This window comes from Sinohyriopsis cumingii, chromosome 2, assembly GCF_028554795.1.
Source record: "Sinohyriopsis cumingii isolate HCF-2022 chromosome 2, ASM2855479v2, whole genome shotgun sequence".
Taxonomy (NCBI): Eukaryota; Metazoa; Mollusca; class Bivalvia; order Unionida; family Unionidae; genus Sinohyriopsis; species Sinohyriopsis cumingii.
In genome coordinates, this window is record NC_142962.1 from 161,470,924 (window position 1) to 161,495,906 (window position 24,983).

A 24,983-nucleotide genomic window follows, 5' to 3' on the forward strand; every position below is an offset into this window, starting at 1 on the left:
TCTTTTTACACATTTTGGAACTTGTGGGATTTTAAAATTTACAAAAACATTGTTAGCACAGTTTTAGCAATTTTGGCATGCATATTTTTAGGCATCTGTGAATGACTTTATTAGATTTTCATTCCGTTATTCAGTGTCTAGTCAATTAAATGAAAAAGGAAAATTTGTGTCTCTCATAGTTGACTGCAAAGACTTTTTATAAAATCCACAAACATGTTTAGCTCACTTCACAAGATTACTAACTGGTGACCACCGATGACATACATTGAGATTATTAAGTTTAACATTTAGTTTTCCGGTCCAGATTTCCCATTGAATTGCTTTGAATTTGGCAAAAAATGGAGGATGAACTCTTTGTGGTAGTATTAGAATATGGCAGTGACAAAACATGCCTGCAGAGAAGATTAAACTTAATGAAATTTCCAGTGGTTGTTTTTGTTTTTTTAAGGCTACTAACTGCTGTCCAATACTCCTCCAAGCTAGTTCACTCCAAGGAAGACGTTCCTGAGTTGGACTTATATGTATACCCATATCTCATATTTCTTGGCCAGTGTTTTTTTAGCATTTGGAGAAAGTGCATGTTCTGGAATTTTTATATGAATAAAGAAAATCGATGAGCTGCTCTGAAATATTCCTCTAGAAACATCTTGAACAATGTCAAACCTCAAAATAATCAAATGTTTCTGTCAAAATAACTTGTTGGTCAGTCTCTCCTTTGTATTTCGACTTTAACAAAAGTTGGCCAGTTTATATCTAGAGGTTCAACAGCCATGATGATGAATCATCTTGGATCCAATTATTGCTTATAATGCCTCACAACACATTCTGTGTTTGTCCTCAGACTCTCCCGACATGAAGGTAATGAATAACAAGCTTGTTGTGTACACATTAGCCTTCTGAAGCCAATTACATAGCCATGGATCATTGTCACAGTAAATACATTTACAGTCCCTAGTAGACTAGTTCACACTGGTTTCTGTAATGTGGGAATAGAACACTTAAAATTTCTGGAGTTATTATTTTTTTTGTGTTCAAATTGAATTGTGTTTTTGAAAGTGGTAGATTACAACTATAAAAATGGCATGTGCAATAAACAGCCATTAAAATAGTAATTTAATCCTACCACTGGTAGAATCACGTGTATGCCTTGAGAATGCATAGCCAAATCTTGAGTATACAGGGCTAGACTTTGAGAATACATGGTCAAATCCAGCGAATACATGACCAAGCCTTGAGGATACATTGCAAGGTCTTGAGAATATGGGAATAAGCTTCAAGAATACAGGACCCGGTCTTGAAGATACAGGACCCGGTCTTGAGGATACAGGACCCGGTCTTGAGGATGCAGGGCCAGGTCTTTTAAGAAGATACGTAAAAACTTGCAGCTCACAATATTTTTACAACTTTCCAATGTTTGATTGTGTACTCATGTACTCTTAAGTTATTTGACTTTAAATTTCATTACAGTATTTTTTTATATTTTTTTTAACACTTTATGTAAGGAAAGCAGTTTTAAATTTTGAGATTGAAAGGTCAAAGGGTTAGGGGCATGGTATGTCAAATAAGAAGACAAATCTTGTGACAAAACTTGTCAACGGCCTAAAGTAGATAGAGCAAGACAAAACGTATTGGTGGCCCCAAGTATCTGAGTGGTCTAAAGCGCCTTCCATTTTGAATCACTGCCACCTCACCTCTATCTGCGTGGGTTCGAGTCTCGGATTCGGCCAATGTGGGTATGTGAGAAAGCTTGCCAGTAGCTTCTCGTGGGTCGGTGGTTCTTTCCAGAGTTTTCCTGGGTTCTTCCTCCACCATTAACACTAGCCGCTATGTATAGCCTATCTTGTGCTGAAAAATGGCGTTAAACCCTACAACAACAACAACAAAACCTATTAAATACTGGATCACTTTGACATTAACAAAGATCTCTGTACAATGACTGTAATTACATAATAACTCCAGAGTTTGAAGAGAACTTGCTGATATCAGAAGGAATTGGGCTAAGACAGCTAGAAGGTCAAGGTCACAGTTACCAAAATAAAGAGGTTTTTTTTACACCGTAATCTTTCAGCACAGTCCACTTCAGTGGCATAGTGGTTAGAGTATGTGCCTCAGATGGGAGAGTTCACGGTTTTGAATCCCAACCAAGTCATATCAGAGACTTATAAAAATGGTACATACATCTACCTCACTTGGCGCTCAGCATTAAAAGGTTAGTGTTAGGACTGGTCAGCCTGGTGTCAGGATAATGTAACTGGGTGGGACATCATGCTGCATGTCTGCAGCATGATGCCCCAGTGCTAGACATCACTATAAACTGCCACACTGCAGACGTCATAAAAATATGACTGAAAAATTGTTAAAGCTACATTAAAAATCCAAAACTTGCATTTTCAGCACAATTCACTAATGGTGTTCCTTTTGCTTAAGAAAGGGGGGACCTATTGATTGTAGGGTTTAAAGGTTACTCAGTGAGATCCTTTGATCAGCACTGTTTAGAGTTAGCCATGCCTTAGCTATGCCTACATACAATACTACAGGCCATAAGGCAGATGTGCAATGTACTTTTTCACTTTGCTCTTGTGTATTCTTTTTTGCAGAATACTTTTTGAATAAATGCTTTTCATAATCTTTTGTTTTTTAAAGTGTAAAGGCTACTATTAAACAGTCCAGTATATTGATTTTTCAACAATTGAGAGGAAATAAACTTTGTGTCTTTAAAATAAACATTAAAGACTAGTTTTAAATATACCAGTTTAAGATTTTTCTACCATTGAGATTAATATAGACCTTGTATTTGTCTTCATTCTTTCATATGTATGAAAATGGAAAATTTTGAAGACACTTCTTATTTTGAAACAATATAAAATAGCACATGAAATACATGTAAAACTAAATGTCAGTCAGGTTGGTAAGACCATCTTGAATTCATGGAATTGCATAGGTTTGACTAAGGCAGTGGATCCAGTCTATTAAAGACAGTGAAAGTATGACTAGTTCAGCAGTACCAGTCTATCAAAGACAATAAAAGGTACAACTTGTTCAGTGGAACCAGTTTACCATTTACTTTCAAAGATTTTTCAAGTTTATCAGAACCTGTCTATCAAGGACACTCAAAGGATACCAAGACCTTGTCCTGCATGGGCTAGTGTTCAAATATAGAGATGAATTGCATTACTGAAATGTAAAAATATTTTATTTAAATGTACATAATGAGCAGGTGTCCTGTACATATAGATATGTACTTGTCATTTTTACTTCCCCCTTTTCATTATGATTCAGCAGCACCACAAAAAAAAAAATTACATAATTTTCTTAAACATTTCCTTGCAATCAGCATGACTAAGATTTCATCTGCAAATTTGGTTAGATTGGAAAAATCAATATTAATATAAGATATCTGACTGAACACTGATGATGTTATACTTCAAACAATTTCCAGTTTAATTATTGTTTTAGAATGTCTCAAATGTGGCAAATTTCAGACCATTAGCAACATTCTACAACTGCTATGATCACATTGTGAATGACTTTGTCAGAATTACTTTCACCTTCACCTCCCCTGCCAATTACTTAAATTTCCCCAAATGACACCAAGCTTTTAAGCCTATCATTAATGGGAATTGATGACAGAATTATGTCTCAGTGGGATGAAAATAAAGACATTGATCAGGATGATCAACACATGCCTTCTTTATATAGAAATCTTCCTTCTTTTGAATTCATGTCACTTTATTTAAGGACTTAAGCAATTCTTATTCATTTTTGCCAAGATGTTTCTCATGTTAATGGAAAATTTCACTCTTCATCATCAATCTTGTTCTGACATTTAAATAAACTGTCACTTGTTTCTATTGTCTCTTTGTGATTAACAGGAGAGGACATTGCTTTGCTGCTCTCCGCTTATCCATTTTCAGTGTTTGGATTTTTTGTCACTTCACCATGACAGTGATAGAGGCATATATACCAATGTCCTTCCTTCTGTGTTCTCTTCCATCCATCCATCACACCTTAGTTAAGATTTGTGTTAAAGTCCTTTCAGTAATTGTGACAGACTATCTGTCTTCAATAATCAGATTTCTCCAGGGACAAAAATATTGTTTACAAATATTAGCTAAAACCAGCCAAGGTAGACCAATCAAATTTTGTAAGAAAATTTGGATTGTTATGTCGATGGCCATATTAGATGTTCAGGGTATTACAAGAATGTTTAAAATTAATGTACACATGTTTTAACTTTTTGGATTTGGATGTTTATGAAAAATCTTATTACCACAATGAAATAAAAAAATTTCTGATTTAGACAAACAAAATTTGGTTGGGATATTTATTTTTATATTTAGATGACTTGGTTAAAAGTTCTGGTCATTATAGCAAGTTCCCATTTTATTTTTATGTACACTCTTATGTCACGTGTTTAGGCTCGAATAAACAGTAACACAAGAAAGAGTAAAAACAACAAACTTTGAAAAATACAATCATATATTTCCCTGGAAAATTTCTGTAAAAATGAAAAAATATGAACTTAAGGTTTTATAGAATCAAATCCAAAATAATACAAGAATAGTACAAGAATAAAATTTTTGAAGTCCTAATAAAAAAATGTCCTACTGATTTCAAGTTCGAATCCCGATGAAGAATCCAAGACAATGATGTATGCTGCGGTCTATAGTGTTGAAGTCTATAGTTCATTGTAGAAACAAGAATTATCACTCCGGTTTTGGAACTCAAAATGAATTTCTTTTAAGAACTGTCTTTGATTAAGAATCTCACATAAGCACATGTATTTTCCAGAAAAATAACAGTTAATAATTTTGAATCAAATTAATTTGAAATAACTCCAAACAGCACAACATACAACTTCAGTTTAACAGCCCAGCTTCTACAGAGAATAACTATCCAAAACAGAGATTATATCATATCCTAAAACGTAAACAAGGGGTCACGTGATCATCTTCTCGAAGATTTTACCTAAGTACTTGTTAAAGATCACTTCTACCCAATGTGGCCCTGATGAGAACCAATGATTTTACTCTGAGAAATTTTTTTAAACAAATTGTTTACATCTTAAACCTGAAGTCCCATCATGACCTCGACAACAACCAATCATTTTAAAAAAAAATAGAACTTGTTTACATGGATGCTACAAATTTTGAAACAAGGTCAGGATTTAGATCAACACCTGGTGTTTATAAACTAACAGTCAAGATCAAATTATTTCTGAAAAATGTATCATCTCTAGAGAATAAATTTAACTACATTAGCATGTAATAAAAATAATTAAAAAATTTAAAACTGACAAAAATTTAAATTGAAATAAGTATATAATAAATCAGATACAAGTAAATCAAATATACATCACAACACATCTTTGGACCTTTTTGACTTAGTGGACTTATTAGTACTTATATGTAGATGACCTGATTTGATTTTCAAATTGTTATGTCAATTTGTCAATTTTCTTACAGATTTTTTAATTGTTTTTTTTTGTGGGTCAATTTTTTGACAATATTCTTATCATGATTAAGAAATAAGCACTTGAGGTAGAACAAAGAGATTTGGTATATATGTTTTGTTATGTTGTTTCAGATTGTAAGAGTTATCAAAGTTGATTACAATTTTCAGATGATGATTCATTTCGATAAAAATATCTGTTGAAAATTTAGAGTCTTACGCTGTTGCGTGAAGATTTTTGCCGTATAGTCACAGCAGAATGAATTACCAACTTATAAACAATGAAAGGATTACATTTTTTAATTAACCTGGCCCTAAGGCCAAATAGGCCCCACATCTGCTGTCCATCCAATGTCCATCTATCAACACTTGATTGTTACCACTCTGGAGGCCGTGTTTCTGATGGTAAAACTTGGAGTATATGTTTGATGATCTCAGAAGACTTTGAATGCAAGCAGAATATACATATTTATGCAGTAACCTTGCATCTGATTGGTTGAACTTATTTCCTCTCAGGAAACTATATTTCAGATCCTATTTTGCTCAAACTTGAGATATGGACTTGTCAAAATTTTAATAAAATTCAGTAAGGAGCTAGATTCACACATAAAAATGAAGTGATCTTGCATCAGACTGCCTGAGTCTTTTACCATTCTGGAGATCAAATTTCAAGTGTAATTTTGATAGAACTTGGAATATTGTGAATGAGTTTGACAATGAGTGAGATCAATTCACATTATTTGGGTGATCTTGTGTCTCTTTGACCTAGCTTCTTGTCATTCTGGAACTTGTTAATGAGCAATATCCATGCATATTAATGAGGCAATCTTGCATTTGATTGGTTGAGCTTCTTACCTCTCTGGAAACCATATTTCTGATCAGTTTTATCTAAATAGGAGTGGAGCATGTAGCTTCAAGGTCTCAGGAGTGTTAGAGAATTAGCAAGATCTAATTGATCAGGTGATCTAGCATCAGGTAGGCTAAGATTGTTTCCACTCTCTGGTCCATATTAATTTTGATACGATTCAGTTTTATTCAAATTTGAAATATGGATAAATAATCATTAAGTTTTCAGAGGTGTTTAACTTGAGTGAGATTCATTCGTATTATTGGGGTATATAATAATGAGTGAGATTGATTTATGTTTGGGGAATATAATAATGAGTGAGATTGATTTATATCATTGGGGTATATAATAATGAGTGAGATTGATTTATATTTGAGATTGATTTATATCATTGGGGTATATAATAATGAGTGAGATTGATTTATATTATTGGGGTATATAATATTGAGTAAGATTGATTTATATCATTGGGGTATATAATAATGAGTGAGATTCATTCAGCTTAACAGTCATTTGGATATGGCATGTAAATGTAGGTATTTAATAATGAGTGAAGTTCATTCATATCATTGAGATGATCTTGCATGAAATTGACTGAACTTGTTACCAATCAGAAAACATATTTCAGATCTAATTTTGATCAAACGTGGAATGTGGGCTTATATAATCATGTTGTTGTAGGGTTTAACGCCATTTTTCAGCACACGATATGCTATACATGGTGGCCAGTATATAATCAACATCTTGCCAGATTTCATTAATGAGTATGATGCAGACATGTTATTGAGGCTGTTTTGCAATAATTGACTTAAAGGTGGTTATAACTCTTGGCAGATAGACTGAAATCAAGGTCTTGGATGGGGACAATTATGAATGCATAATAATGAGGTGATCTTGCATCTGAGTGATATCAGGACCACATGGGCATCTTGTTTGTTGTGTTAAAATTCACAGACGGATAATTTGGCAACTAAGCAGACATTTGTTAGCTTGAAAAGGAAACATTTCATAGAAAAAAAGATTTTGAAAGAAGTACTAATTAATAATGGTGCATTTAAAAATTTTGGATTTGGCATTTTTGGTCTGCATTGGAGGTATGATTGTTTTGATTTGGCCTTTTGGGTCTCCATTGAAGGCATGATTTGGCTTTTTTGGTCTGCATGGAGCATTATTGTTTTGCATTGATTTGGCCTTTTTGGTCTGCGTTGAAGGCATGATTGTTTTGCATTGATTTGGCCTTTTTGTCTGCATTGAAGGCATGATTGTTTTGCATTGACATGACCTTTTTGGTCTGCATTGAAGGCATAATTGTTTTGATTTGGCCTTTTTGGTCTGCATTGAAGACATGATTGTTTTGCATTGATTTGGCCTTTTTGGTCTGCACTGGCCTTTTTGGTCTGTGTTGGAGGCATGATTGTTTTGATATGGCCTTTTTGGTCTGCATTGGAGGCATGATTGTTTTGATTTGGCCTTTTTGGTCTGCATTGGAGGCATGATTGTTTTGATTTGGCCTTTTTGGGCTGCACTGAAGGCATGATTGTTTTGCATTGATTTGGCCTTTTTGGTCTGCATTGGAGGCATGATTGTTTTGATATGGCTTTTTTGGTCTGCATTGAAGGCATTATTGTTTTACATTGATTTGGCCTTTTTGGTCTGCACTGGCCTTTTTGGTCTGTATTGGAGGTATGATTGTTTTGATTTGGCCTTTTTGGTCTGCATTGAAAGCATTATTGTTTTATATTGATTTGGCCTTTTTGGTCTGCACTGGCCTTTTTAGTCTGTATTGGAGGCATGATTGTTTTCATATGGCCTTTTTGGTCTGCATTGAAGGCATAATTGTTTTGATTTGGCCTTTTTGGTCTGCACTGAAGGCATGATTGTTTTGCATTGATTTGGCCTTTTTGGTCTGCATTGTAGGCATGATTGTTTTGCAAAGATAGAATCTAGTTTTTATATAAAAGTAGCAGAAATTAGATTCAGAGGACAAAATGTGTTGGGGGTTTTATTTGAAAATGCATATTGTGAAATAAATGTGAAAATATTTTTTTTTAGTACCAGGATGGTGAAAATTTGATCTTGGCATGTTAACCTATAATAATAACTCATGTAAGGATCTCCCTGTCTTTTTCCAACCATCCATCCATTCATACATCCATGCCATCATCCAAGAATTTCATATTCTTTTTCTGTAACAACCAACATAGAAACTATGTCATTATTTTTGTGAATAGATATACATTTTTAGTATTTGGCACAGTTGTGACAAAAACAGCTTAACATAAGGCATTTTACCATTGTTACAACTGATATTACAACCCATATATTTCAGCTATATTACAACAGCCCCCCCCAAAAAAGAAATTTTTTTGGTCATATTTTCAGGTCTTACTCGACATTGAAAGTCTTAATAAAACTTGAAATTGAGAATCTGGTTATATCCCAACCAGTCTGGAAAAAGTATTCTGTAATGTTGGCTCTCTAGACTCTAGTATCAATGAAAGGGCAGATAAAATGGCTAAAGCTGCCATACAGTCATCAGTTACAATGTGGTAGACTCCATACCTATCTTCAAATACTGGACAAATACTCAATATTCATGTTCTTCATACTTTGAAAAATATGTGGAATGAAAATCCTATCAATAAGGTACAGAATATCAAACCCACCACTGGAGACTGGTGTTCCCTCAAAAATGGCCATGTCATCACTACCTTTGTATCGGGTAAATATCAGAGATGAGGTGAAATTGTGCTGATCACATATTGGACACATTCCTGACTCTTTTGTGTCTCCGAATGAGTGTAAATTGACCTGAGAGTTTCCACTGATGGTGGAACACTTTCCTTTCAAATTTGTCGACTTCCTCCATGTGAGACTGAAATTTGTTTGTGAACTTGATAAAGAAGTGTTATGATGATACTACCAGAGAAAATCTTGAACTTTTTTATGGATTGCAGCTTTTTATCATATGTTTAAGGGTTTTGGATGTTTTACCGTTATCTTTTATTGTGTATGATTTTTAAAGAGTTTCAACATTTGCAACTTTCAACTTTTCTCTTTTAGTATGTTTATGTTTGTTATGGAAGGCTTTATTTGCCAAGAGTTTTTTTTCCCACTCATATTTGTATAACTTTACCTTTAAATTGGCTCCAGATAGCCATTATTGTGCTGACATACCATTAAACCATACAACTACGACTTGACATATGGCATGTAAATTATCTTGCAAATATAGACTGAGGTGGGGTTTTATATAGAGAGGAGTTGAAGTGTTTCTATTGCTTCTTCCAGTATGAGCAAAATTATGACTAATTAACTTTCTGGTGTCAGCATAATGTCATCTGCCTTCTTTGATTACACTTGGATGCAGCCATTTTGTATGAAACCTTAAATGTGCAAATATTCCTTTCACATGTTGACTGTAATTGACTTCTGTTGTCGCAACAGGTTTAGGTTACTACTTGCTGATATCTCCAATGCTGCTTGTTGTTATCATCATTAATGAATTTTCATACAGCTGATACTTTCTATCCATACCCGAACCTCTGTCGAAATTTACTTGGATAGTCATCAAATTGTAAGCAACAGCGATGACTATACATATATATGTAAAACTAGAGTCTTGAGTTCTTTCATGTATAAATAGAAAATCACCTGTTGAATTATTTTACTGTACAAATTTAGTTTTAAAATTCACCCCAGGCTGGCAGTAGCCTGTTTATTAATTTTATTTTTTAAACGTACCCCATATTGTCCTTCATTTTATACTCTATATTTTTTGATAAAAAAATTTTAAAAAATTATTAAAGGTTAAATATTCATAATGATAATTTTTTACTCCTTAACAACTTTAACAAGGAGAAACATTCTCTGTACATATATTACATGTTTTAAAAGTCAAATTATTCCATAGATTGATGATATACAAAAAAAGAAAGGATACAAAATTTTTAAAAAAAGATACAATTATTCCTGTAATGTTTTGGAAGATGATGTGAAATTTCAAATTCAGCCCAGAATGTTTGAAGTTTATGTAAAAAGCAGAAGCTTCCTAAGAGTTTGCTTTGCTAAAAATGGCAGAATTAGGCTCTTTCTTTCACATCATGTGCATTTTGATAAGAGGCTAAATTAGACTTGACATATTTTAGGCTTTCATTTCTTTACATTGTATATTCACTTAGGGCCACATCAGTGTGTCCTGTAGAGAATAATTGCAAGGAATGACTTACTTGAATCGGATCAAAGCAAAGGTTTCCTAAGGTTCTGAAACTAGCAGAATTAGGATCAATCTCAGCCTGTACATTTTTCTTGTGATAAATTAGACTTGACAGATATTTCAAGCATCCATTTCTTTACACAGCCTGTCCACTTAGGGACACCTGCTGTGCCAAAGAGAGATAAACTGCAAGGAATGAATTATCTGAATTTGATGAATTTATGGTCTCCCCAATTTGATTTTCTTAATAGAGTCCTCATTGCAAAGAAATGTCAATATTTTTTAAACTGCAGTGAACTACAGCACTAGTTTTTATTCATTTCAAGTATCCATTTCAGAAGCAAAAAAAAGTGGAGTCCAGTCACCCCTACTGTGTCAAAAAATGTTTATTTTGAAGGAAAAAAAACACAACATAACCCCAAATATCCTTACCTGCTTCTTGTTTATTCAAAGCATTTCAGAAACATCCAATATCAGAGTCACTTGCATCATGTATTTTTTTATTATCTCCATCAACTGAATCATTGTGAAATTAGACTACTGCTGGGTTTTTCTACAATTTCTTGTTCAGTAAAATAACTATAAATACAGTTCACCATTGCTTTAATGGATAAGGAAATTATTGAAAACCATGCTGTAGTCAGACTCTACAACAACAGTCAAGGCATATAATGCTGGAAATGTGAATATTTACTGCAGAAATGAATAAATCCACAACCCAGACATGTGTGATTATTATCAGCCTCCTCTGTACTGGGATCAAATTCCTCATGCTCAAGTAATCCTTCACCAATAGAAATTAGGTTAGCCATTTGAGTTTTCCTTCATGTACATTACTTTGGAACTAGTACACATTGTTTTTGGCTGGAAATTTCATTTTTTTCTACTTTATATTTTCCCTCAGTAATCATGGACTTTAGGTGCCCAGGCTAATTGAAATCTGTTAGACATTTCTGTTGTGTAATGAAATTGAAGGTGTATGCATTTTTGGTAGCAAGTGTACTTGGTCAGTCATAAATCAACTGTAATGATTCATTTATATTTATTTTATATTCATCCTGTGTGCACCATGATGGGAACTTTTGCACCAAAAATGAAAACTATGGGTCATGGGTGAGAAGGGCACACTAAAATTAACCCAGCATTACAGTAACTGTTAATAAAAATTGTACTTGTAAAACACTATTCTAAAATCTAGATTTTGATTGGGATGATACAAAAAAATCTGGATTTTTGTGACTAACTTTTATGTTTACTACTAAAATTATTTTTATTCTTCATAATGAATATGAAATTCTTGTGGATTACATTTATACATGCATTTTTCTTCAACAGAAGTGTATTACCACTCCAGAGTAATGTTTCCTGAGTGATATTAAAGCAGTTTGATCAAACTTTGTATGTGGATGTTTCTGAAGAAAAAAAACAATACAAGCAATTGGGATTTTCATAACAATCATTGTATTATGCCATTAGATCACACATTATATCCCATGTAACAGTTTTTCAAGTTTTTATATATTTTTTTGTCTGTTAGGTTTGGAGCATGGACAATATGATTTGTTCCCAGACATTGGTTCGCCACCAAGGCAGTGTAGCTTGCCTAGCTGTGTCCAGAGGACGCTTGTTTTCAGGAGCTGTTGATAGCACAGTGAAGGTAAGATTTAACTGCATGTAGCTGATGCGACTAAAGCCTGTGTGAGCTTATATGGCCTGGCCTCCATTCATTATAAGACTGTGTGAGCTTATATGGTCTGGCCTGCATTCATTGTAAGACTGTGTGAGCTTATATGGCCTGGCCTGCATTCATTGTAAGACTGTGTCAGCTTATGTGGCCTGGCCTGCGTTCATTGTAAGACTGTGTGAGCTTATATGGTCTGGCCTGCATTCATTGTAAGACTGTGTCAGCTTATATGGCCTGGCCCCCATTCATTGTGCAGTCATTTGTCTATTGACATTAGCTATATTTCTCTCCTTTGTTAAGACCTCTCAACCACCTTTTACTGAAATAAAATGTTGCATTTAGATCCTAATAGTTTATGCAAAGCATGCTGATCTACCATAAATTAAGTCTGCTGTTAACTACCAAAAGAAAACAACACAATTCTCAAATAATACTGATCAGAATTTGAATAAAATTGGACTGAGATGAGCCTTGCTTAAATGCCCTTCATTGATGCTGATCAGGAATCAAATAAAGACATTGTTATATAAATAAAAATAACTTGATGTGGCTCTTCTAAAAAAACACTCAGCATAATCTGCCTAAATTTGACAGCATTATGACACTGAATCCTTTCAGATGTGTGTAAAAAAATTATGTGAATAAGCCATAAAATTTTACATCTGTGTTGCCTAAAATAAACAAATCTTTAAATGATTTTTGAGTCCGTTTTACAAAACCTTATGAACAGAATCTGACCTAACTTGAATGATTCTGACAAAATATAAGCTTGTCCTGCCCGTAAATTAACCCACAAGTCTAACAGAAATATTGATCATATTTATACCAACATACCAGACAATGTTGCAATGTTAAAGTACTGATTATTGGTCATAGTGATATTACCCAACCTTTCTCACATTAAAGGCAAAATGCTAGACAAATATAAATAATACACACAAAACTATCACTTATAGCTCGTTCAAAAACTTCAATGAAGAACGATTTTTTGATGACCTAAAAAAAGTTCTGTGGAATGTAATCCAAAACTTTTGGTGATTTAGATTCATCTTGGGGAATGTGGACTGACTTATTTACAAGTGTAGTCTTTAAACATGCACCACAGACAGTACATTTGGTAAAGTATGCAATCCCACCTAACTGGCTTACAACTCAAGTCATAGATGCCATAAAAACACAAGATCAAAACAAGGCTCTGTAAGCCATGCAAAGTTAAAAGATGAAGAAATGTCAAGTATGATTATGCAAGCTAAAAATATTACTATCAATCAATGCTTGACAATAACAAAAAGCAGCTCAAATTATAATTTAGAATGTTTTCAGTTTTAACACACTGGGAGAGAAAACAAAAATCTGTCCATAAAAATTCACTCACTTGTGGTAACTAACACAGTTGTCAAGGATGATGCAAATATTGCAGATATTTTCAATGATTTCTTTCGACAACCTAACCAGAAAAAGGGAACCAGTATCAGCAAACAACTTTGATTAATCAAAAAATTTCTGTACCAACAAAATCCCTAGTGAGTTTTTGTATAAAAGAACATTGTTCAAAAATGCCTTACTGAACTTTATACCAAGAAAGATACAGGACTTGGTCACACTGGTCCACAACTCAAAAAACATCTGCCTCAGTTATTTCAGAAAGCATAACATTCATAATTAATTTAAGGATTGTAATCTCTTCTGTCCCCAAAATATGGAAAACATGAAAGTTAATGTCTGTTTACAGATTAGATTCTAAGGAAAATGCCGATCACCTCAGACCAATTCCAATCATACCAAAATTGTCAAAATGTTTTGAAAAACATGTTCATGACTGGTGTATGTCATATTGAACCATACACTGTTACACCCTAACCCATCAGGCTTTATATGAGATTCCCTTGATCTCCCTAATTGATAACTAACTTCAGGTACTTGATCCAGGTAAAATAATAGCATCTGTACTTAACAAATTTTGAGAACATTTTGGATTTATTTGATCATAAAATCCTTCTAAGCAAACTGAAAATTTGCCAATGTCCAGACAGTAAAAGTAAAATGACATACTTCATACTTCAGTTAGAGAATACAAGATGTTTACATAAATGATGTTTCATCTGAACCTGAAACATTTAATTATGGATTGTCACATAGATATGTTACCATTGTTATTATTTATTAAAGCCCTTCCCATTTTATTCATGGACACAGTTTCATCTGCAGATCTTATGATTATATGACACAACATTACCAGACAGGCTGTACTATATAAACTGGAAAACTGCTGCATGAGTGTAGTTCTTTATACTGCTAACACTAAAATATTACTCAATTCAACATGGCAGAAAGGAACTGATTTTGACAGCAGTTAACTGTGTCTAAATTGGAAGGATATACATTTGCAAAAGGGTCTTTCATGAGAGAGTACTTGGTGTTTATAAAGACAGCAATCGGTCATGGAATATAATACATTCAATCTACCGGTATTTAGATTACTACATGGGGTAATTCAGATGTTGAAAGCATATCAAGGCAACCTTGTATTACAAAAAAAACATTCCATCATCAGACCAGTCACAAAGCAATGAAAACTTAGGTAAGTTCCTTATCAGAAAAGCTAAGTTAATGCAGAAGATATCCAATAACAGTGCTCCTGCCTTTCTATTGTCCCTTTTGCAGTTCAAGCAGCCTGGTAACTCTCCTCACCCCAGATCCATGACTACCAAAAAGTTTGAAATTACCAAACCAAATAAGAAATTATTGAAAAGAAGTTATCAGTTCTTAGGAGTTTTGAGAGTTAATATTAACAATTGTAATTGTATTCATGACTGTCTTTATAGAACATTTAAGATATTATCTACCTGCCTAGGTCTGTGTGTGTGTGTATGTGTGTGTGTGTGTGTGTCTTCCTTTCCATGATGGCCTCAGGGTTGATTGGTTATCCATTCTAAATAAATTTAATATTATTGATAGTAAACTGTACTTTTTATATTTGAATTATATATATATATATATATATATATATATAGTGCAAAACTAGTATCTAGCTAGTCTAAGTACTTTTGACACTTAGTGAGTCTTTTTCAAAGGCAAATACAAAACATAGACAAGACAGACAAATAAAACAGAAAAACCGTTATGTTGGGAAAACTTTACATGACTGTTCTAAAGGAATTAAACCTTTAAAACAGCCATGTAAAGTTAGATACTAGTTTTGCACTGTTCATTGTCATTTTATTGCATTTATCTTAATCAATCCCTGACACATGTGATCCCATGCTGGATCCAGTGCACTTTAAAGGACTGTTATTCGCCATATGATTTGTATTCTTTATATATATATATATATATATATATATATATGGAAATACAATATGAATTATACATAATGCAGAAGAAAATATTTTCCAAAAAAAGATTTTCTGCTAAGAGTAAAGTTTTATTGTGCACAGCCCATGTATTGTGTATACTACATGACATTAATGAGTCAGGGGGCATGTCCATTACATGGGTCAGTGCTAGATGCAGATCAGGAAACAGTCCTATGTGTGTACACTGGTATGAGATCAAACTTGGCTGTGTGAGGAAGTGGGCATGTCCCAGGTTAGCCAGGGAACACTTTTTGCCAATTTAGATACAGGTGACAAATAATAATGTTTAGAAAAAGACACAAATAAATTTATTGGAAAAATTCAAAATGTGTATTTTCATACACCTTTAACTAACTATTGTGATTTTAAAACAGTTCTACACTTGGTTGGTTTGAAGTGAAAAATCTGGGTTATAACAGGAATAAAACAGACTTTATGCACATTTTATTATCAAAATAGTAGCCTTTTTTAAACATATATGTGACATTTTTTGCAGGTATGGCAGTGAAACAAACTTACCTGTAAGATGTTTTCAGAAATGATGAATGATATCATGAAGGTAAATGCAGGAAAGAAAAGTCAAGATTCTTGAAAGGAGAGCACCATGCTTGTCTTGTTCATATCCTTCTGAGGTCCTCACATAAACCCAGTGCCATATTCTCTTAACAGTTAAGGCATGGGTAAAATATTTCATTTTCCCCAGAGATACTTAGACATACCACTTGTTACATAGTTACATATTGTAACTAATAGTACTGTAATCTCGTGTAGAAAATATTTTATGAAATTGTTGTATCCCATTAGTATATATTGTGTTTCATGTTTTATGGTCTAGAAATTGATTGTAACAGAGATAACATGAACAAGAAATGACATGTCAGATATTTTGCATGTAAGTACCATTCAAATTCAGCTTTCATGAAAAATGGGAATGGCTTATGCAAACAATCAAGTAAGCAGCTTAAATAACATCATTGAGAGGGTAAATAATTACGGTAAGCAGCTTAAATAAGATCATTGAGAGGGTACGTAATTACAGTAAGCAGTTTAAATAACATTGAGAGGGTAAATAATTACAGTAAGCAGCATAAATAACAACATTGAGAGGGTAAATAATTACAGTAAGCAGCTTAAATAACGTCATTGAGAGGGTACATAATTATTGTAAGCAGCTTAAATAACATCATTTAGAGGGTACATAATTACAGTAAGCAGAATAAATAACGTCATTGAGAGGGTACATAATTACAAATGTTTGCTCAAAGTCCAGTAGATTTATTTTTAACATTGCAACTTTTCATGAAGCCATATTTATTTCCTTGATTTACAATCCTTTAAATGAACTTTTATCAGGATCATCTTCTTAAAGTTTTGTTATTGAGTAGTATACATCCAGAGTCAAGATGGTAAGTGAGTTACAAAGCAAACAAAGCAGAATTATTTTAAAGTAATGGTGGAAGCTTTTAGTATGTTTTAGATGGTATTTCTATAATTACAAAAGGAATATTTTCTGAGACTGAATGAAGTTTGGTTCATGTATCACTGACACTTACAATATATACTCGCTTATAAGTCAAGTCAAACTGCAAACAACAGAGATCTACTGGTGCATTATGCAGTGGCAGATCTGGGTCTGTGCAGTTTGCAGTTAGATTCAGGTTGTAAGCAACTATTGATGGTAATACAGGGTTGCATATAGGATTTGATAAATGTGTGTACTTGCCTCCGCTGAATCTGAAAAAGGGAAGGGGCCAATGTAGTCATAAGGTTGGGGGGAGGGGCATTCCAGTATGGTGTAAAGAAACACCTCAGTGTATTCAAAAAGAGCAATAGCAAGTATAATAAGTGCATTAAATGCATATCATGTCTTCTGTATATTGTAGTATAACACTTAAAACTGAAATCAAAGTCTTATGTTTTCTAATAACAATATTCTATCTACACACTAACCACTAAAGAATCAAACTGTAGACTGCAAATAGCGTCACTTCTCTGGCCAATCTTAAAAAATGTGTCATGTACTTCCTGCGTGTCACATGCTCAATTCTGATTGGTTACAAATTCATACTCAATTCTGATTGGTTACAAATTCATACTCGATTCTGATTGGTTACAAATCCATACGAAGAAAGATCAGAAGAGCACATATTTTCCTTTCATGGATAAGAACTTTTTTTAAAAGGAAAAGTCCAAAGTTCAAAATGAATTAGGGAAAGTATATATACAGTTTCTATAACAGTTAACTCTTAACTGGAACATGTCCTTCCTCATCCTCTACTCTACCAATGCCTTGTTAAAGTTGAGGAGGTCCTTCAGTTGAAATCATCACGAGTCTGTTGAGAACCCTTTCTTCTAGATGGCTTCTTCCTGTAGTTTTGGTTCAATTTTGATTGCTGAATCCTCTCTCACAGTCAGCGGTTTGGTATGGCATAACCATGGCCACTGATGCTAATTGAAGAAGATTTGGAAATGTGTCTGCATGATGTTGATGTACAATCTGTCAGAGTCGGCACATTTTGTCTCTAGGGTACATTTCTCTTTTAATGATAGTCCTAGCAAGAGACCACTATGTCACAAAATGTTTTGGGTCACACACAAAAAACTGTTGGTATTATATACATCATTGATGGGTCCCTACATATGCACAGTTGTGATATAAGCAGATCAGGGTCAATGTCATTTGCTGCAATGATCATCAGAGCAAATAATAATAATAACTTATTTACTAAAGCATTATATAAGTTTCAAGCGGTGGGATTTGTCTGACTACTGTACAGTATCACAATATCGACAGCAACTCCTTACATACTCAGGAAATTATTCAAACAAGAGCGATTGTATCATCATTTTAAACATTTGAAAACCAGTTACAGTGATACTGAAATGTGACCTGTCTAGACAGGAAAGAATTTCATGACAAAAGGAAAAGGTACCAAAATCCTGATTGATTAAAAAAGAGAAATGTTATCCACCATTAAACACTGACAGGAAGTTATGACGATGAGCTACCCATAGCTGCCAAGTGTCCCGTTTTTTCTGTATTTGTCCTGTATTTTGGACCTGAATAAAAAAAATATTTAAAAATTTCCTTGCAATTTTCAGGTTAGAACGGGCACTCTGTTCCATTCTGATAGAAATGTATCGCATGTATATGGGAATACAGTTCTACAATATGATTGGTTCATTCGAAATCGAGGCTACAATGCCTGTCTTTATCCGCCATAATAGATTTTGCAAACAGTTACAGCTGTCACTGTATCTCATTTTCATAATATTCAACTTCTAATCATGTTGAATAGGAAAGCAGAATATTCAGAATTTTCTCCAGGAAAGACAAGAAAACAGAACTAGAAGGACAATTGTGCCATCTTGTTTAGATTTGTGAAAACATCTAGTAAAGGAGAAAACTCTACGTTTTGCAAATTGTGCAACGTGATTTCGCTATTGGGCACTTATGAAATGAAGAGCACTAAAAAGCTAATAAATATCAGCTTGCTGCTTCATCATACACAACTCAGCCTGTACTTACAAGGTATATAAATATCAGAGAGAACCTTGATGTAATTTGATCGAAATTTGGTTTATTAAATTTCTTTTGGAAATTAACTTTGCTCCTTCAGTTACTAGTGTTGCTGGCGATTTATTTTGACCACGTTTTCCAGACAGTAAAATTGCAAAGGATTACTCATATGCTTGAACAAAAACAGTTCAATAAGAAAATCATGCAGAATTGAGATCATCAATGAAAGTTGATACATTCAAATTGATAATGATTGGAAAAAAAATAAGGTGTGGAAAAGGCTACTATAAACAGCTTGTGTCTGAGTGTGTTGCACTCTTGCACCTTCTGAATGGGCACCTGAATGGAACATGGTACAACACATGCATCTTTGACATTAAATAACTTTGTAAAGCACTGTCCTACTTTACTGATGGTTGTATGTTGTAAATAGTTACATATGCATTACAATTTTAAAAATCAGTATTTGTTCCTGAAAATTGGTATTTTTGTCACAAGCGGTCAGTATTTTTTTATTAGGGGGTTGGCAGCTATGGCTACTGAATGCAATTTCATTGGCTGATTACGATGCTTGGTGTTATTTTTAGTAACACGGGGATCCCTCAAGATATGCACTGATTGGAACCTAACTAATTATGCTTTGGCTGCTTGTTAGTATACACCATTTTCCCATCTAAACTTCAATAGAAAAAATGTAAATGAAATAAAAGAACTTACCTGAAATTCCTCTACAGAACCCCTTGAGGAATATGTTGTGTTTCCTCCTACTCACATGTTGCCAACACCAACACCCAGGAAGTCAACAAAATCAAACAGTTAGCCATATTTTAGAGAAGCAATATTTTCCTTCACCAAGTAATAGGCAACTGACATAGCATGAATAATTGATTCAGATTTCTTGCTGATAGCTGCCATGCATGTAGTTGTAAGATTTTCACTTTGTTTCAAATCCTGAATCGCCTGTTTGTGAGCTGGTAATTCAACATGTCTATCAAGGGTTGATGTCCTGAAATTAGCATTTCCAAGTGTAAAAGAATTTTTTTGGTCAGTTTTTACAAACCATCTGCAAAGCATCTCATTTTTTCATTCATTTCCAGCCATGGTTGATCTAGTTTCCAGTCTGAATTGAAAGAGTACTTTTTTCTTGATATTAGGTGGACCTTTAAGTTTCATCACTGCCATCTTTAAGCACATCATCACTACCATTGTCTGATACAGGATTAGCCTGATGAAGTGTTTGTTCGCTGTCATTGTGCCTATTGACAGAAACTTCTGCACCCTGATTGTTATTAGAAGTGTTACTGCTAAAATAATGAAAATGTGTCCAAGTTTTAACTGATTTAGCCATTTAACACGTTGTCCAGCCAAGCCAGTCTCTGTATCAAACATGCTCTTCTGACCTTTCTTATTAACCAATCAGAATTGAGCACATGACACACAGAAATACTTGACGTATTTACAACTATACAAGTACAACATACTCACTGAGAGTGACAACTGGGAATTTTACATCAAAAATAAAAATAAAATGATGCATTTTTCACAAAATAATGAGCACAATTATGTTTTTGCTCAATTTTGCTCACAGAGGATTAAAAATCTTGCGGGAAATTTTTAATTTGGGGTGGGTTGTTTGCACGATCGCACATCCTAGATGCAACCCTGGTAATATGATGATACTTTAACGAGAATGACACGTATTTCTGAAAACTTTGAATGATTATATATATATATATATATATATATATATATATATTATTGACTATTTCTTTAGAAATATTTGCATTCAAACTAAAAATAAGTTTAACATTTTGGTCATTGTTGTAATTGATGTTGTATTACATTATTATCTGTGACTCATATGGAATGTTATTGATCATTATGTTTTACAATATTCTTATGAAAAATAGATTTTAGATTTTTATTTATTGTTTACTATTTTATCACAAGTTAAGAATATTTTGCTCTTTGTACCAAAAAAAGCATCACATTTTCAATTTTTAAATTAGAGATAAGTGGAGACTGAGGCAGAGTTACACAGTTATCTTCTGTCTTGTTCCTTGTCAATGTTGCCATTCTTTTGATTCTTTTATATTAGATACCGTCATGCCTGTAATTTGATACCATCATGCCTGTAACTTAATACCCTCATGCCTGTAACATGATACCATCATGCCTGTAATTTGATACCATCATGCCTGTAACATGATACCATCATGCCTGTAACTTGATATCATCATGCCTGTAACTTGATACCCTCATGCCTGTAACTTGACACTGTCATGCCTGTAACTTGATACTGTCATGCCTGTAACTTGATACTTTATACACTTTTATTTATGTGCTTCTTACAACTTTATTACCCATTACATATACTTGAATTTTTTTTCAGTTTAATACTGTTTGCATAGGTTGTTACAAGTGTTAAAATTTGTATTAAATATAGTAGAAGCTCATTCATCCAGATTGTCAGTTTTTCTGAACCACATTTACACTATGTATCTGTGACCCAGTTTCACATGTCTTCAAATTTAACCTAAACTTTAGATGTTTCATTAGTCAAGTTTAAGTTTAGACTTAAGTTCTGTTGGTAAAATTTTATCTGGAGCACGTATATAGGTATAATACAAACATGTTCATGCAGACTCCGGATTTTTTAATTTGTTTTCATGTCCCTAAAAAAGTAAGAGTTCAGATAAACAAAGTTCTACAATAACTATACTGTCAGTGATAGGGCAATCAGAGTTGAGGTAGACAAAGTTCTACACTAAATGTACTGCCAGTGTTAGGGCAGTCAGAGTTGAGGTAGACAAAGTTCTACACTAAATGTACTGCCAGTGTTAGGGCAGTCAGAGTTGAGGTAGACAAAGTTCTAAACTAACTGTACTGCCAGTGTTAGGGCAGTCAGAGTTGAGGTAGACAAAGTTCTACACTAAATGTACTGCCAGTGTTAGGGCAGTCAGAGTTGAGGTAGACAAAGTTCTAAACTAACTGTACTGCCAGTGTTAGGGCAGTCAGAGTTGAGGTAGACAAAGTTCTAAACTAACTGTACTGCCAGTGTTAGGGCAGTCAGAGTTGAGGTAGACAAAGTTCTAAACTAACTGTACTGCCAGTGCCCCATGGGGCAGCCAGAGTTCAGATAAACATAGTTCTGTACTAACTGTGTCACCAGTGCCCCATAAAACATCCAGAAAGGCCAGAGTATACTGCAAAGTATCGATGGGCAACTAATGACACATGAACTCATTTGAACTTAGCAAGAGGTACAAAGTATAAGTTGTTTGATAACTGTGCCATGCCACTTGTTTCTTATCATTCAGATTTTAAATGTATTGCTTTGTATTAAATCTTTTATTTTTTGTTAGCTTTTTTATTCCTAAGCTTTCTTTTCTATACCTCACATCATAGACATATTTAGTTGTCATTTATCTCAACTATATCACAAAATGTAAATGAAAAATAACATTTCTAGAAATAATGGAATACATATGCCATATTTCATTGTTCCTTGAGTAGCAAAGCTATTATGTTCTAAATAACTTGGATCATGTCTAATCAGGCAAAATGCATTGGCTAACAAATCAGCTTTTCATGTCTAATCAGGCAAATATGCATTGGCTAACAAATCAGCTTTTTATGTCTAATAATGCAAAATGCATTGGCTAACAGACCAGCTTTCATGTCTAATCAGGCAAAATGCATTGGCTAACAAATCAGTTTTCATGTCTCATCAGGCAAAATGCATTGGCTGACAAATGAGCTTTTTATGTCTCATCGGGCAAAATGTGTTGGCTAACAAATTCGCTTTTCACGTCTAATAATGCAAACTGCATCGGCTAACAAATCAGCTTTTCATGTCTAATCATGCAAAATGCATTGGCTAACAAATCAGCTTTTCATGTCTAATCATGCAAAATGCATTGATTAACAGACCAGCTTTCATGTCTAATCAGGCAAAATGCATTGGCTAACAAATCAGTTTTCATGTCTAATCATGCAAAATGCATTGGCTAACAAATAAGCTTTTCATGTCTAATCAGGCAAAATGCATTGACTAACAAATCAGTTTTCATGTCTAATGCAAAATGCATTGACTAACAGACCAGCTTTCATGTCTAATCAGGGAAAATGCATTGGCTGACAAATCAACTTTCATGTCTCATCAGGCAAAATGCATTGGCTAACAATGGCTTGTCCTCTTGCTACTTGCACCACCATTCCTCTCATGTATCTAGTTTAGTCTTCAGAAGATATATGAAGTGTTTCAGTCTTCCATCAGTAAGGTGAGGATGGCATCAGTGCATCAATCTTTCTTTCATTTATTCATGTCTTTATCCCCAAAACCTTGTCAGCTAAGAAGACCATGAATGCGCATATCAGCCAGCACTGCAAGCCTTACCCATTGATTAATTACTGAAGGACTTTGTGCTTTTGCCTATACAATCAGTGCAACTAAATTACTCGTACACTATGTTTTTTTAAAGATTATACTGTCTCAAAAATCTAATTATTGCCAGCTCTACTACGTATAAATAAATTAGTTTAAAGTACAAGAAGATTTTCATTAGATGTTGTGTCTTCTGTGATAGACTTAGTGTATAATAGATGTCATAGTAAGAATTTATGCCTGTATAAAATTGAGATGTATAATAAGAATATATTCTGTACACTAATAGAAATGTTGCATTGTACTCGTTATGATATTAATAAATAATTAGAACAACTGTTTAAAAAATGTGCAATTAAATAATAAAGTTATTGTGATTGTCTCATGTGTTATCTTAACATTTTTCATTGTTCATAACAATAATAATAATAATAGTAATAATATGGACTTAGCAGAGCTCTAATCACTTTATAATATTAGATAGTACAAAAATATATAAAATCACAAAAACAAACACCATGAAATCATAAAACAAAATGAAGATGTTAGGTTTGCTTGGATATCATTCATTAGTTTGGTTATATTATCAGACGTAGGTTTCTTTTAGTAGCAAACAGATGGAGGGTTAGGGACTAATACAATGAGATGGCATATGGTGCAGAGGCGATCTGATGCAACTTTGTGGAACACCAATGAAGACTTAAGTATAATATCATCAGGTCTATGAAGAATCCAGTTTAAAATGTGACCATAGAATCGAGTCTTGATGTGTATTCATTTCCAGAGAAGTCAAAATGAAAAATAAAATCTCCGAAAATAATCAGATTGCCACATATCAGACATTTTTCTCTCCAGGAGATTAAGAGATGGCTCCAAAAAGAGATTCATCCAGCTTCTTTTTTTTTACCAAGAAGAGGGTGGTAGTGGCAGGAAAAATTGACTGACCTTTGTTATATTGTTAGTGAGGTTTGGACCAGTTCAAACAATGTATTTGAAATTGAAAGCTGTAGTATAGTTAAGACAGTGAATTATGGAGTTCTTTGCGGTCACAGCAATTCTGCCTCCACAGGAGTGGCATGGGAATGACTTGATTTGTGATTTGGATTTTTAACATAGCTTAAACAATTTTTCAGTCACATTGCTTCAGTGTCTGCAGTGTGGCAGTTTATAGTAATGTCTAGTACTGGGGCATCATGTCGCAGACATGTAGCATCATGTTCCACTCAGTCACATTATCCTGACATCAGGCCAACCAGTCCTAACACTAACCTCTTAATGCTGAGTGCCCAGTGAGGCAGCTGCTTGTACCATTTTATAAGTCTTTGGTTGGTATGACTTGGTGGTAGAACGAATGACCTCCCACGTCTGAGGCAGATGCTCTAAACACTTAGGCCACAAGAGTGATCAGAACGACTTGATGAAGTAAGAGGAGGGTGTTAGATCCATTCACTTTGGCTCATGTCCCAATGAATGTAGTCCCAGGGACAAGGTTGTTAAGTCTAGTACACAGTGTGATATGGAG

General features: G+C 33.9%; 1 protein-coding gene across 3 annotated transcripts in view; it reads left to right on the forward strand.

The window, feature by feature from the left end:
- The window catches only part of LOC149806222 (E3 ubiquitin-protein ligase TRAF7-like), a 176,259-nt gene extending 152,416 nt beyond the window's left edge, over window positions 1–23,843 (forward strand). For 2 of the 3 annotated variants that reach the window (XM_089951173.1, XM_089951174.1), the window contains 2 exons: window positions 12,052–12,171; window positions 16,051–23,843. In XM_089951173.1, coding sequence (XP_089807299.1) covers window positions 12,052–12,171; window positions 16,051–16,062 — 132 coding nt within the window. In that variant the 3' untranslated portion in view covers window positions 16,063–23,843. The remainder of the gene's footprint in view (window positions 1–12,051; window positions 12,172–16,050) is intronic. The other variant, XR_016419876.1, reaches the window with a different exon arrangement.
- The last annotated feature ends 1,140 nt before the right edge of the window (window positions 23,844–24,983 follow it).